The 15,948-nt window shown below is 34.3% G+C and overlaps 1 protein-coding gene and 1 non-coding gene across 5 annotated transcripts in view; both read right to left on the minus strand.

Annotated features, from left to right (window-relative positions):
* Positions 1-15,948, minus strand: part of LOC121030637 (sodium channel protein type 3 subunit alpha) — a 116,277-nt gene that overhangs the window by 40,250 nt on the left and 60,079 nt on the right. For 2 of the 4 annotated variants that reach the window (XM_040475235.1, XM_040475234.1), the window contains exons 12-15: positions 12,470-12,760; positions 6,501-6,848; positions 5,356-5,488; positions 3,612-3,850 (exon numbers count right to left, since the gene is read on the minus strand). In XM_040475235.1, coding sequence (XP_040331169.1) covers positions 3,612-3,850; positions 5,356-5,488; positions 6,501-6,848; positions 12,470-12,760 — 1,011 coding nt within the window. The remainder of the gene's footprint in view (positions 1-3,611; positions 3,851-5,355; positions 5,489-6,500; positions 6,849-12,469; positions 12,761-15,948) is intronic. The other 2 variants (XM_040475238.1, XM_040475236.1) reach the window with 2 other exon arrangements.
* LOC121031168 (small Cajal body-specific RNA 24) lies at positions 4,198-4,323 on the minus strand. The gene has a single exon (XR_005790593.1).

A 15,948-nucleotide genomic window follows, 5' to 3' on the forward strand; every position in this document is an offset into this window, starting at 1 on the left:
TCTATCTGTATTCGTTGAAGAAAGAGTTACAGGTTAGTTGGAAATGTTTGTATGATGAAGAAGTTGTCTAATCTGCTATGATTGATGGAAGAGTTTTTGCTTATAAAATCTCTTAAGGTGGGTGCATTAGTTTTATAATGGTTAAAACAAAAACAAAATAGAGCATCTTAGAGAAACTCAACAGATATCTGAAGTCTCTCGATACTCAAGTTTGATCAACCCAATCAGTAGAGAAGTGATGTGCTTTTTATGTGCTCCAGAAACAGGATACAAATGGGGCACATTGATCTAAATAAAGCTGAACGTTCCACAAGTCTTTTATGGTATGTTCCTTTGCTAACAATTCAACCAAAACCTAAATGTCCTTATTTATAAGGTATTATATAATCATTTGAGGACCAATAACTCTCCATAGAAACTAAATTTATTTAAATGAGTGAACTATTAACTCCACAAAATACACAATACAACCATGCATGGTGTAAAATAGAGTCCAAAGTCAACTAAGTGCCCAAGATATAAAGAATATATTCTGTCCTTCTCTCCCTCCCTCTCTCTTCCTCTGTCTCTGTCTCTTTCTCCTTATATAGATTTTTTTACATATTATTTACATACAATTAAACATACAAATTTTCATATATAAATATTTATTATAAAGCTTGTTATGGGTATAAAATATGATACTATATGAGAAGCTATGAAATGGCTTATATATGATATTAATAATAACAAAGATATTTTGGTTAATACAAATAGTCAGTTTACAAATTCTCCTACTATGATTGGTAATAGTTAACTCAGGTCTGTTTCCTGTCATGTGCACTCTGTATCTTGATGAGCCTTTTTTCCCCAGTGTTAACCTCAGCTTACCAATGGTTCTACCACAATCTATCATGCATCAGTCTTCTACCTCATTTCTATACCTCATTATTTCCATTGCTACTGATAAAGTTACAGAATTTTAGAACTGGAAGGGACGTGAAAAATCATCTAGTCCAATATATTCTACTCATTAGAGAACAGACCCAAAGATCTAAATGAATTTTTCAAGAGTACCCAATTATTTAGCACGGACAAGTGGACTTCAACCCAGATTTGGTGCTTTAGTCTAGTGCTTTTCCATTCAATCATCCTATAATCCAACCTCTCTTATCCTGTGCTTCCAAACTAGTGCTTCAACATGGGAATTCCATGAAACCTCAATTTCCTGCTTCACTCTGGAAAATTTCCAAAATTTCTTCCTAACTGTTCAACTTCCCTGACCAGTATCTTGGGAAAAATACAGGAGCTAGACCAGAACTGTTTTCTATCAGTATTTCAGAGAAAGGTTAATAGCATATATTAGAGGAAGGAAATTGTTTATTGAGCACATGCTAGATGCCAGGCATAGTATTATTTTCACATTACCTCATTCAGCCTTCACAACAACTCCAGGAGATGGGTATTAGTGTATCCGTTTCAAAATAGAAAACAAAGACTCAGATTTTTTATCAGACTTGTCCAGATGCTACATTATTAGTAAGCATTGGCAATGAGGTCAAACCCACTTCCACCCAACTCCAGAGCCCATGTTCTTTCCTGAAAACATGCTACTCAATTGAAGCAGCCCATTTGATTAGGAAACAGCCAGTTAGTTATTTATTGAGCTGCAACCATGTAAATACTGTAGGAGATACAAAAGAAAAATGGGACATAACCTTGAAGAATATGAAGAATTGAGATGAGGTAATTTTGATTAGAACACTCTAGATGTGAATGTAGAGAACAGTGAAATATTTTTCCATATGTAAGCATATAAGATGTAAGCATGTAAGCATATGTAAGATGTGGTGTTTGTGTAGTATAGTGACATAGCTGTTCTGATGGGCCAATAGTGGCTGATTTAGGAAACAGTGGACAATAAGATGGTATAGAAAGGATGGGATCAGATGGGGAGTCTTGAAAACCAAATAGGACTGTTGAACCACAAATACAGATTACACTTTAGCAAAGTGCAAGCATACTGAGTGCAGTGTGTTAATATTATTTTAATAGTAGTTATAGGATTAAAAAAGAGATACCTTGAAAGAAGAAATAATGTCTTCATGTCAACTTGTATATAAGAAATAAAGAAGAAGTAAGTCAAAATGGCTATCCGATTTCTATCTTTGAAGTTGAAAGGCTCTTTGAAGCTGGGAGGTTACTACTAGAGGTAACACAAGACTACATTGAAATTGTTAGGACTTTCAATAAGCTGTGAGAAAGATGATCTTTCAGCTGTCATATACTGTGTTTAAAGCTATCCTTGAACAACTATCTGTAACAGTTGGAAATATAGAACTGGGATACAGCTTATACCACAACAGTAGATAATTCCTATGGTTGTTGAGTACATGAAAACATTGAATGGAAAACATAGCCTTAGTAGACATAAGAAGCCCAGGAAAGAAGGCAAAGATAGAGTGATCGGAAAGATCAAGGAACAATCATTTAAGAAAAATCAGTATCACAGGTGTCAAGGATGAAGAAAATCTCAAGAATCAGATGTGTGTTTTACTAAGTCAAATAATGTAGTTAAGTTGAGGCCACTTACTGGATAGACTTTTACGAAATTGTCTGCCCAGGATTCCCTTTTCAACTTCTGTTGGGAATTGCTCCTCCACCTGTATGATTCCTCAGATCTGTCATGTTTTCACATGGCCCCACCCTGTGCCCCTGATTAAGCCAGAGGTGAGCATCTGACTCAAGCTATACCAAACAAGAGTCCTATCATGAGAGTCTTTGAACTGGAACTGAAAAAGAGATCCAGTCTTTTTCTAGTGCAGATATTACAAGATGTAAAACCAGTGAGGTATGCCTAAACATGTTCCCTGACCCAGAGATAAAAGACAAAGTGAACACTTGGGCTACATCTAAGTCCTTGGTTAAAGCATTTCCTGAAGCCCAACTGCAGAATTACCCTTTATATGGTTTGGTAGTTCATCTTTTTCTTTCCATTTTAGGGGTCACTCTTTTTATTTTCCTCTTAAGGTAGTTTGAGTTTATTTCTGTCTTGTGCCCCAAAGGAAGCTCTTGAATAATCCTTTCGTTACTTGTTTATCCATTTCAATTTTCTCATATAGATTAAGGAGGAAATGTACTTGTCAACACATACATACACAGATGCCTGCTCAAGTATTTTGAACCAAAAGTATGACTAAATTACAAATGCGTTTTTACTGTTTCTTCACTTATGTGAATACTACTGAAGCATTTTATTAGGTAATTCAATTTGAAACAACTATGTCTTCTTTTGTACAGAAATCAATCTTTATATATTCCCTTCAATGGACATGATTTCTTTAGAGGCTGTGTATATTAAAACAGCATTTTTGTGGAGCTGGAATTAGATATCATGGTTTTTCTAGACCTATACTTCAGCAAGAATGACAGTAAAGATTTAAAAAGTTTACAACTGGTAAGACACCATGGTCAATCAGCATGGACATTGTTCTGACCAATCAGCATTCATACCAGTTGACTTTTAGATCTTATCACTGAGATTCCCTACACAGCACAAAGGGATTTTTTTTCCTTTGGTCTATATCCCCCATCCTTGTCAAAGGGAATAAGTAAACTTCAAATGAACTTACCAAGTTTCCTACAGTTAATACACTACTGAATTGACCGGTCATTGGGTAGTGCTCCATAGCCATAAAGAGGGTATTTAAGACAATGCAAATAGTGATGGCAAGATCAACAAATGGATCCATGACAATTAAATTCACAAGATGCTTTACTTTTAACCATGCATCACAGCAGTCCCAGATCAAAAACACATTGGCAAATCTGTACCAGCACGGAGGACATTTCTGTCTAGATTCTTCAAGTTCTAGGGGAACAATAAAAAGGAAGAGTAGTAAATAACAATAAAAATGAATTATTGTTGCTCTAGATTATACAATATTTGACAAAATCAGTGCTTCTACCTGGGGATGAAAGTTCATATTACTTAGCTTAAGAAACCTGAGAAGGCAATCCCATTAAATATGTTCACAAAATATTCATTGTAAATTTCATATGAAGATACAGACATTTTTTCTTTCTCCTTTATTTAAGTACAGAAAATAAATACCTTCAACTTAATGTTTTGCTTCAAATAAGCTAACTTCATTAGCTAATAACTAGGTAATTATTGATTAAATTGCTCTATTCTTTTTATGAAAACATTTTTTTTTTAAATGTCAGTAGTGGATCCACCCTCTTAACTTGCAAAGGGTGAACAGAAAGCTACTGTATTTCGCTAGGACATTTACAAAGAGTTATCTTCACTTTAAGAAAAAACTGAATAAAAATAAATGTCCACCATCAAAACAATTTTTAAATAATCTTTACAGAAATAATTAAATGTATCAAGCATGTATTATTTCTTTTGAAAGTGCCTTTGTAAGAACACTGTCTAAAGCTATGATTCTTACTAATGTGTGACCAGCTCTCTCCTCTGATTGTCTCCACATTAGCATTAACGAGAATGTAGTGTGCCCTTTTTAGTATAGATTCAAACCGAAATCTATTTATGTTATTCATATTTACTCATATTTCTCAGAACTTTAGCCTAAAATATTTTTAAAAGTTGCTAGTAATTTTAATTGTGAAACCTGTTATAATTATTATGTGACTGTTCAGGTATCACATATACCAACAGGACAAGAGACAAAATGTAATTGATATTTTCTAAACACATGTTAAATACTACTTATATAAAAGACTTATAAAATTGCAAAACTAATGGAATATCCCTCCAGACTTCATGAACTGGAGACTTATTTAATGAATAAACAGAAGATTAATAGTTGCTGCCCACTCCCATGTGTCAAAATTAACAAGCATTTGTGTGAGCTCTCCTTTGGAGGAATGTAATGGTTTCTGTACATGTGGAAGATGGAGGAGAGATCTTTTTTTAGGGTCAATATTAAACACAAGTTTTTATTTATCCAATTTATTTATATGCCTCCTCCAACTACATCACTACCTCCCTGCCCAGAGAACTGACTAAAGCTTGAAAGAGGTGTTTCCTTGTTCTTTTACATACCAAGACTTAACAAGGGAAGTGTTTAATTGTTTAAGGATAATGTAACATAAAGATAAATCCTCACTGACATAAAATCCAGTGGAGTAATACCACTCTGCAGACCAGATAAGGTGTTAAAAAGAAAAAGGGACAATATTAGTTTTTGTAACCAGTGTGATAATACCATATTTTACATATCATCTACGTAGGTCTGTTACACAGTTCTGATCTTAGGTAATTGACTTTATTAATTCTATAGGAAGAAGAGATAGTTCCACAAAGCATATAATCATGTAAAGCTGACTATCTTGTGGCTTGCTTCTTACCCTCCATTGTATTGGTCAGGATGCTGGCTATGCTCATGGCTCTTTGCCTTCCAGAGGAATCCTCTAGCATCTCCATTGAAATCTGGTAAGAGCTTAGCCTTCTCTTTCTGACTTCTGTTTCAGTGGTGGTGCCCTGCAAACCAAATACTGATGGTTCAAACCACCCTTTCAATGAATAATACAATACCACAGAGCATTTCTTTGGAAAATCATGCCTCATGCAATTTTTCCAGTTAATAGTTTTCAAGTAATAATAAAATATTAAATTTATTATTAAGTTAAAAACACCTTTTAAAAATTATCACAAGCGATAGCATTTAACAAGAATTCACCAGTTGGATGCAATTGTATAGGGCAATTTTGTTGCAGGAATATTTTAATTAACCTGTTAGAATTTTCAGAGAAATTTCATAAGCATGCTAAAGTCATATATTGTTTCATTTCATTCAAATGCAGATTATTTTCAGCTTATCTCAATGATTAATAATAAGATCAATCTTCCCCCCCCCCCAAAAGTAGTAGGATTATAATGTTGCAAGGCAGAGTTATTTTCTTTGAAGCTATATTGACATATATGGGCCAATTTTTTTTTCCATGCACAAACACAGATGTACAATGAAATGTGTGTGCTTTCCTGAGATTTCTTTGATTATTTCTATATGCCATCCTATAAGAATCAAAACATTTTAGGGTCATCTTAATAGACATCAAAACATTTTAACTTCTGTAATATTGATATTTGTGTGGAAACTGCCTATTATCAATATATTGGTCATTATAACATTTAATTTTAAATGTATGAAATTTCCATCATATTAATAAATTATTGTATAATTCTGTGTGAACATACATTTATAATAACGATTTGGTTGTCACAGTGTCCATTATTTTGTGTTGGTACGTCTACCGAATTTGCAGATGTTTCTTCTCAGACTCTAAAAACTCTAATGCATTTGAGAGCTAATGGTCTTCTACAGTTCAGTTGGTTCTAAAAATTCTATTGTTTTTCATTCAAAAAATCATATAGTATTTTTGAGGCATTTCATTTGGGGGAAGCAGGATGGTATAACAGGCTAAACCGCCCAGACTTTGATTATTTCAAATTGGTGTGTAATGTCAGTAGTAGCTAACTTATCTATTATCACCTCTGGCAGAAGTTGTCCAGTAGGTGAGGTTAGAGCTGATGGTCCACCCACCAAGGAAACCACACCATTGCAATCCACAGTGCTGTGCATCTTCCCATTTGCTGGAAGCCCTGGCACCATCCTGGATGACATACTGGCCTGACTAACGTTACTGTTGCGTCGCTCTCCATGTCTGTGCGGCACAAACAGTGAGTCTCTCCTGCTCTCGCTGTCTTCAAATGTACTGTGCTCATCATCAGCAAAGTCATTTTCAGAACCGACATCCTTTGCCCGGCCTCTGAAGCTGAAAATGCTTGTTTTGCTATTGCGTCGTGGGGAAAACAGGGAGCCACGGATACTTAACAGAGACTGAGGAGAGAGCAAGGGAGAAAGGAATTGGGAGTGGGGGGAACACAGTTACTTAACAAAAGTCTTAATATTGCAGAATCTGTTTGGATTAGAATAGTCTTGCTCTTAAACACAGGCTCTTAAACACTTGCTCTAAACAAGTTTAGAGAGAACACATATGTTTTGATATTTTTATTAAAGACTACAATGCAAATTTGGGCATAAAGGGTGTTTTTCTGATTAAGAATTGTGATTTATAATTTACTAAGTGCATGACCATTTATTTCATTTGTTCTTAACTCTAATACTATGAGGTGGATTTTGTTATTATAATGTTGTAGGTGTAGAACTGATACAAGAAAGGACAAATGATTCTTTTTGGAGGAAGTGGTGGTTGAACAAACAGTAGATGGCTTTCACTATGAAAAGCTATGATCTGAAGGGCATGCAACTTGGAAAATAAGTTATGGCTCAAGAGAGATTGTTGGCTCAAATTTAAAATATGAATGCCAAATGTGTTACTTCTAGATAATGATTTAAAAACAAAACTATTATCTCTCTGTTTTCTTTTTTTTGGATTCTAAAAGGAAATTAGTTTACTTTCTTTCTGGATCTGTTGGTCTCTGTCCATGTGGGAATAAAAGTCACGAAACTTACCTATGATGCTGTCTTGCAAATTTGCTAATAGTTTCCCAAATATAGCTACTAGTGATTCACCATGAGAGAATATATGTCATAGCAAACACAACAGAGAGAATTCCTAAACTGCCATATAAATTCTATTATCACTTAAAATTCAACACTAGTTTAAAAAGGCAAGACATATCTACATGACTTTACCAAGGTGGATGAGGTAGAAGATAGCTTATCCTTCTGATCTCGCTTCAATTTTATTAAAAGGAACTGGATGATTCAGAACTTTTTTTATTGCATATGTTCTCAAATAAATTGGGTAAATGGTACTGGAAAATGAAGATTTAACATGAAATCCCTTCTTTCACCCTTTTGAATGAATTTTAAACTAGCAACACCAAATATCTCTATTCTGGACTTGGCGATAGTTTAAAAAAAATCTCTATTCTCCTCATCATTAACAATGACATTCCCAGGAGTGCCTGGGTGGCTCTGTCCATCAAACGGCTGACTCTTTGTCTTGGCTCAGGTCATGATGTCATAGTTGAGCCCTGTGTTGGCTCTGTGCTGACAATGTAGAGCCAGCTTGGGATTCTCTCTCTCCCTCTCTTTCTGCCCTTCCCTTGCTCGTGCTCTCTCTCTCAAAATAAATACGTAAACTTAAAAAAAATGGCATTCCCCATTGCTCCCCCTGCTTAGACTCTCATAACCTCTCCTATCTATCTTCATTGTCAGGGTTTTATATGTATGTGGTTGTATACACACACACACACACACACACACACACACACGCATATATATCCATATGCCTGTAGCAGACATGCCTGGACCTTCCCTTTCTTCCTCCAAACTTCAGTATAAAGCCAAATAAAATAATTTTAGTGGGAAAAAACATAGGAAAGGCAGACTCCATCAAATTTATTTTTGGTTCCTCTGCCTAATTAGGTCATGCTGATTTTCTTAGGTCCCATTTTTAGCTTTATTTTTATGGCTTTTCCCAGACTGCAAAGCACCAGAATAATTGCTGTTGCCCTCTGTCATAGTGATGTTCTGGAAAGATATTTTTCATTAAGAAATGTGCTCTTGCTTTGGACTTACTTAGACTATCCACAGGAACTATTGACTATCCAGCTTGTCCAACTTGAGACTGTGCCCCTGTGACACTCAGTTCACACATAGTTGGCTACCCAGTGCCAGACAGTGGTTAGACTGATTTTCTAATCGATCAAAGTGATCAAGAAATCAGATACCATGGGGACATAAACTCAGCCCCCAGTAATAAAGAATGTTAATATTTTAATCTCCTTGGACTCAATTTTAATTAGCAATATAATAGTGGTTATTCTCAGACTTGTGTTTTGAAACTTTGGTGTGTATTTTTAGGTCCCATTTTTTTTTTTTTTACTATCCCACACATATTCCAGGTGATTCTAATGCAAGTATTAGAAGAAAGCTAACTTTTTCTTACACTAATCCCTAGGATGGCTCAGGGTGATCATCTTAATGTACCTATGTTCCACAACTGACTTTGGGAACTGAAAATCAGTCTACAGGATATTGGTTGGGAGTATGTGATATGTGGTATGTGTGTACATTATAATGTATCTGGCACATTCATTTAATTTGCATGTTTTTATGTTGGGGTGTTTCAAAGGCTTTCCAGAATTTTGAGTTTATTTGAAATTTCTATTCACTCTTTGGAAAGTATAATAACGGGTATGAGCAGAGCTTTCAAGGCAACAGAGACTGAAAAAGAAGATAACAAAAATAGTATTCAGAGAAAATAAACCAAAAATAACACACTAGAAGATGCAGCAAAGTAGAGGGAATACCCACAGCTGTGGCAGCCCTTTCTCAAAGAAAACAAGCTTTTATGCTTTGAAGACCAAAAGGCCATTTTTCTTTGCCTCAGACACAGCACAACATGAGTCCCAGGTATCTTCATTATTTTTCTTTTGCCTTGTTCCAAGAAGATAAATATGAACTTTTTCTCTTATAATATTCAATAACAATTGGGAAAATAGAAGACATTAGGTGTGTAAAACACAATCCTGCATGTAGGGGGATTGAACTTGAAGTCAATTGGGAAAAGTCAAGATGGAAGATGATGCAGAGAATTTAAAGATGTTCTAGTGGGAACATGTAAAGTGAGTGTTGGCAATACTCAATAGCATTTCAAATTCAGTATATGTACCTGTCAATGTTTTCAATAAATCAACAACTATACTTGGTTATAACTACAAACCTGGTTGAAATAAATCATCTGTGTGTCCAAACAACATAGCTAAAATCTTTGGAGGGGATTCACTTTCCATTGTACATCCTTAAGTACCTTTTCATGTTATACTCTGAACATGATTTATCTATTTGAAAATAAAATAATGACTAAATGTAAAAAACAACATTTAAAATTTATGTTAGTATGGGGCAGTGTATCCATAATTTATGGCTTCTCTGCCTCGACATTTTCAGAAGATAAATTTGTTTTGAACAGTATGCCATGTCCATTTTATGCTTCCTATTCCCACTACTTTCACTGATTTTCTTTACTATCAGAGAGTCCTTTTTTGTTTATACAACCAGAAATTGTAAACTGCTTCTGGTATATTTTTGCTTGTGAGTTTTGTTAATGCTCCCTGTCTGTCTTTACTGGAATATGTAAATTATCAGTTAATAGGATCTTTCTTTTACTTTTAAAATCTCTCACATCTATCTATCCATTTATCTATCTCCCTACCTATTTATCTACCTACCTACTATCCCTGTATCTATAAATACTGGAAAATAAATTATATATAGCATGTGTATATACTGATTCTGTTTTGAGTATTAAAATTCTGTCTGTTCCCCAACTTCCCTCTGCTATTGCCTCTCCGTGGTTCACTCAACACAGGCTCACAGATGCTCTTTGAGCATTCCAGGCATACTGCCATGCCAGGGCCTTACACTTGGCTCTTCCACGAGTCTGGGATGCTCTTCAATGAGATAGTCCCTTTTCTTGCCTCCTTAAAATCTTTGCTGAAATATCTCCTTTACAGTGAGAGCATCCCAAACCACCCTATTTACAATTTTTACATCCAGTTAGTGCTCCTGATCCCTTTTTCATGATTTACTTTTTTTTCCCCATAGCACTTATCACCTTCTAACACAGTGTATAACTTATCTCACATATTGTCTGTCTTCTTCTTTAGTATAAATTTCCATGAAGTCAGTGAATTGTATTCATTCACTGAAGTATTTTCATTACCTAGAACTATTTCTGCCACTTAACGGGTGGTCAAAAAATATTTGTTGATTGGCTGAATGAACTAATCCTCAGTTTATCTTTGAGCACGGTGATGAAACAATGATGGAAGTAATACTGTTTTTAAAAACATATAAATGTGCTCACATAAATACTGCTACTATGCATATACATTTGCGATTATTGAAACTACTCAAAAGTTCCCTCATTTTGAATAATTCACCAACTTAATAAGAGCTTTTACTATTTGTCACATAAGGTTTCTCTGTGTTGCTTAATCTCACACAACTCTTTAAGGTAGACATCATTACCCTCTTTTACGGAAATTGAACATAGTACAAGTGACTAGAAAGGTCACAGAACTCACTTGGAGTTGACATATGAACACAGGCTTCTGTGACGTCAATCATTATGTTAGTGTCAAATAATCCTAATCCTAATGACTCCTAATAGTCTTAATAATGCTAAAATATCAAGGGTGACAGTTTAAGCAAAAAAAAAATCTGGTCACAGAAATAGACAAATAGAGCTTCCAGTTAATCCCAAATGCGTTGTGCTGATATAAAACCATACTTTCTATTTGTATTATGCAAGACAATAATTGGATCTCTTGGTACTGACATTATCTGAAGGAAAATGATTTTTATCTTTTAACTTTTTGTGTGTGCACATCTATTTTGTTCTACTAAGAGAATTCAAGTTATTAACATGGAGTTTATTAGCGATTTATTTTTTATTTTATTTACATCTTCAATATAAATTAAAAAACAAACACCCATTGATGACTTGCATATGCCCTTTCCTGTCAGCCAATAACTAAACACTGTATTGAATTTTGTGCTTATCCTTCTAATTTTTAGAAACGTTTTTGTTCTTTATAAGAAAGATGTCATACCTCTTGGTTGATACAGAGTTTTTTGCTTTATCTCAATTATATAGTGCCCCCTAAAACATTATTTTTAAGGTATAATTCTGACCCAGATTAATATGATTATAAGAGTTAATGATTCATGGCACATGAAATTCTAGGGGAACCAAATAATGTTCAAAGCCATACTGTACTTATCACAGATTTCATAATTATTTACTCTTTACATTATGCAACCCATAAAATGTATTAACAAAGATTTAAAACTACTTTCCCTCATTGGCTTGAAGATATGCTGCAGAATTGTGTAGTTCATATTAAATCAGAGCAAACATATACTGTCTTCAATTTAGGTCTCTTCCAAGAGCACTTAGGTCATTTCATTCTAATGTTTCATAGAGCAACACCATGTCAGCATAATGGAGACTTATGACAGCACAGTTCTCGTATCAAAAGAATAAGGCAAAATCCAGTAACATTTCTTTTCAAAATTCATACATATGTTGCAGTGAGAACCTCAAAAAATAAAAGGAGACACCCATATGCAAAGATAATAAGTTCATTTGAGGTCTCAAAATGAGAAAGGTAAACAAGAGATTGTAAAACTCTCACTGAAGAGAAAAATTTGATAGGTGGGTTACATACCCTCACCCCCCAAAAAGAGGAGATTAAGAAACAGGGTCTCAAATTAGTGCGTGTGTAAAGCTGATTACCTTAAAAGTTATCAATGGTTTAATAAAAGTCTTTTAAAGACAACTTATGATACAAATTAAATAACCATTAAATGTTAGTTCCCTGTCCCTCATTTATATGAGATATTATAAAAATATGCCAAAATCAGTAAATACAAAGCAATAGCAATGACAAAACAAATGCAACCTTCATAGAAAACCATACCTGATGAGGGGAGTAGAATTTCTTGTCGCTAGTCAGTCGATTTCCATCCATGGAGAAAAGAAAGCTTCTTCTTTTGACACTGTCCTCAGATTCTGATTTGGGAAACCTGTCTCCCTCTCCTTTGTTGTTTCCTTCAAGATGTTCCCTCTGTCTTCTTTTCTTCCGTCGGTTCCTCCACTCCTTAGCGCTTTTGGAACTTAACTTCGATGCTTCTGAAGAACTTTCCAGGAGCTCTCCTAACCCACCTATTCCACTGAAATCTCTTGAAGCAGCTGATGCGGCTGCAACTGCCTGTTTGAGATAAAGCCAGGCACTGTTTATCACAAGTCATTTTGGAAACAGTTGACTGTGGTACACACATTGCCATGTAAGACTATTAAGCATATGGAAACATTCTGGTCATTTCGTTGTGTTTTACCACAAGGGAGTTTACTTAATAATGACGATTTAAAACAGTACAAAGCAATATGGTAACCTATGCATTAAGGCAAGAAAAGTCAGGTTTGGTACATCTCTTGGAGAGTCTTTAAAAAAAAAAAAAAAAAACCCTGTTGAGATTAGCTTAATTTCTAGGCAAAATTGCTCTCTTAAAAATATCTTCTACATTTTAAAAGCAAATGTTCTCTTTGCGGTGGTTGCTGATCTGATTACTATTCCAATTCCATCCACAGACTTGTTCTTCCCACATGTGACTGTGAACAACTGAGTGATATTTTTTCCTTCTAAATCTAGGACTAAGATCGTTTCTTTTCCTTTGGTGATGAACTCAAATCATTTGAAGTGCCTACTGCTTTACCACCAGATAAAAAGAGTGGGAATATATTGGCAAGTTTGACCTCTTCCTTCATTTGAATTATATTCAGTACTATAGTTCACATCCCTAGGGTGAACTGAGATTAACATGACTAATTTATTACATAGCACTTTTAGTTTTAAATTGTTTAATGTTTATATATTATTTATTGTTATTATAAATAATAAGTGATTAACATAGCAATCAGTAAATGCCTGAAATGATCATTCAAGAGATTATTAGATCTTCAAATATTTTCTTTTTTTGTTTCAGCACTAAGTATACTTAGTTGTTTTGAATTTCTGTATATACTAAAGAAACAACCAGCTCTAAGATGACACATGACAAATGTGTTGTAATTTCATTTATATGAATAGTATTTTAAGACTGGAAATGATTTAGCCATGACTAGAGAGAATATGAAACAGCGATATGGTGCATATCAAAGCTGAGTTCTCATTAAGTATATTCTTGTTTTTAAATATAATCACAGAAGTGGAAATGATTAAATTATAAGAATGTTGGTTCAACTTTTTACATATGTCATTACTGAATACAAACAACTCTAATTTAGCCACCCATTTTGTTCTATCCTATCTTCTGTACTAGATAAATGCTAGATAAGAATTTAGTCATATGAATTTGTGCACATTGCCTATTATGCCACCTGACATAAAAAGTGTCCAGTAAATGTTTGGTGAATAAAGACAAAAAAGGTATTAAGCTGTCAATTGTCTTAGACACTGGGGTAAGGGTGGGAAAAGAACAACACATCATATTTAGACTTGGATTTTGAAGATCTCCTAAAAGACTATGTGTCACGATGGTCTGTATAACAGAAACATATTTTAGGAAAGAAGATAAAACAATTTAAAATGAGTTTGATAACACATGCTTTTTGTTTTTTCCTTCCTGAAGAGAAGCAAAGCCTCCAAAATAACTTCTATTTCTAAATCTCATCTCAACTGCAAATAATTAAAAAGAAAAAGAAAGGCTTAAAATTAAAGGTGGTATAATACAAATATTCTAGGATTATCATGATCCCAGGGATAGGAATGATAGTACTCCATATAGAATTAAGTATGTGTGTTGGGCTAAGTAATGTAAAATGTACGTAAAATGTAAAACAGATTTTTGTTTATATTGAATACTATATTCATTATGGAAACCTAGATCTAAGACTCAGTCTAGCAATTTAATGGAACAGTAATTCAGAGTTTGGGTATTTATAAAATTACATAGTGTCAGAGAGCCAGATTTTTTTTATTGGATTCTTGATTTTAGTATCACTTCTAATATCATTAGTAATGGAAGATGAGAAATATTAAGGGCCCTTTGTAAATATGAATGAGTCCAATGTAAATATATATAAAATAAAGTGAATAAATGAAGCACTTATTTGTAGCAAGTTAGAGTTGCTTAGTAGTTGATACATAGGAGGTACATAATATACAGCATTTGTTGAACTAATGAATATACATATATTTATTTTTATCCAAATAAAGTCTTTAATTCTCCTTTCCACTTTGCATACACAGTAACACAGTGCAACACACAGTGTTAATCATTTATTGACTTGTTTGCAGTTAGAAATAAAGGAAGTGGTGGTAATATTCCTTTGTCATAATCCTGAAACTCATGGTCATTTAAATCACTTCCGGAATTTGTTTTGCATAAGACATGATTTCCCTACGTATTCTGGATAACAGTTCAAATAACTCAAAACTAAAGCATTTCTAAGGCAACAACAGTAACCTCCCGACACAACACATTTTCTGTGTCACTCATCAACTCAAATCTGTCACTTGTTCCACTGCCAGTGATTTGCCGATTCCCTCAAAGGCAGATGTTTCCTGTCACCTCTCATGTCTGTGTACCTGTTTCTACCCATCTCTGTGACAAGACCAATGTCCTGCTTACTTAGATTGAGAGTATTGCATTGATGAATTCCTCCTATAACAAATAACAAATATATGCTTAATATTTACTCAAGGAGTAACATTTAGTTCTTCTTATAACCTTTCTGTGTGATTTAGCGTATATAACTCACTGTATACACACACAGTCCTTAAAAAATAAAGCCACATGGCTGCTTGTAATTATACTTCACTTTAAACATAAATCCAGCATAAGAGACTCTTAAAAACTGAGAACAAACTGAGGGCTGATGTGGGGTGGGAGGGAAGGGAGGGTGGGTGATGGGTATTGAGGAAGGCACCTGATGGGATGAGCGCTGGGTGTTGTATGGAAACCAATTTCACAATAAATTTCATATATTTAAAAAAAATAAACATAAATCCAGTTTGGGGGTGTCTGGGTGGCTCAGTGAGTTAAGTGTCCAACTCTTGATTTCAGCTTAGGTCATGGTCTTGCTGTTCGTGAGTTTGAGCCCTACATCAGGCTCTGCACTTGGGATCCTTTCTCTACCCCTCCCTGCCTACCTCTCTCTCTCAAAATGGATAAATAAACTTAAAAAAATTTAAAGACATAAATCCAGGTTTAAAAACCCATTAAAATTACAAGACATTAACTATACCTGTTTCAATTTTACCTCTAATTATTTTGGATCTCTTAAATACCACTATTTCTAATTTTGCCCCAAAGTTTACTATTAAATTTTTCCTATCAGATCAATATACATTGTTATGGGATGTATTATATTGGGCACTATTAGACATTTAAAGAT

This window comes from Herpailurus yagouaroundi, unplaced genomic scaffold (assembly GCF_014898765.1).
Source record: "Herpailurus yagouaroundi ecotype Mexico unplaced genomic scaffold, PumYag 140, whole genome shotgun sequence".
In the NCBI taxonomy this organism is placed as follows: domain Eukaryota; kingdom Metazoa; phylum Chordata; class Mammalia; order Carnivora; family Felidae; genus Herpailurus; species Herpailurus yagouaroundi.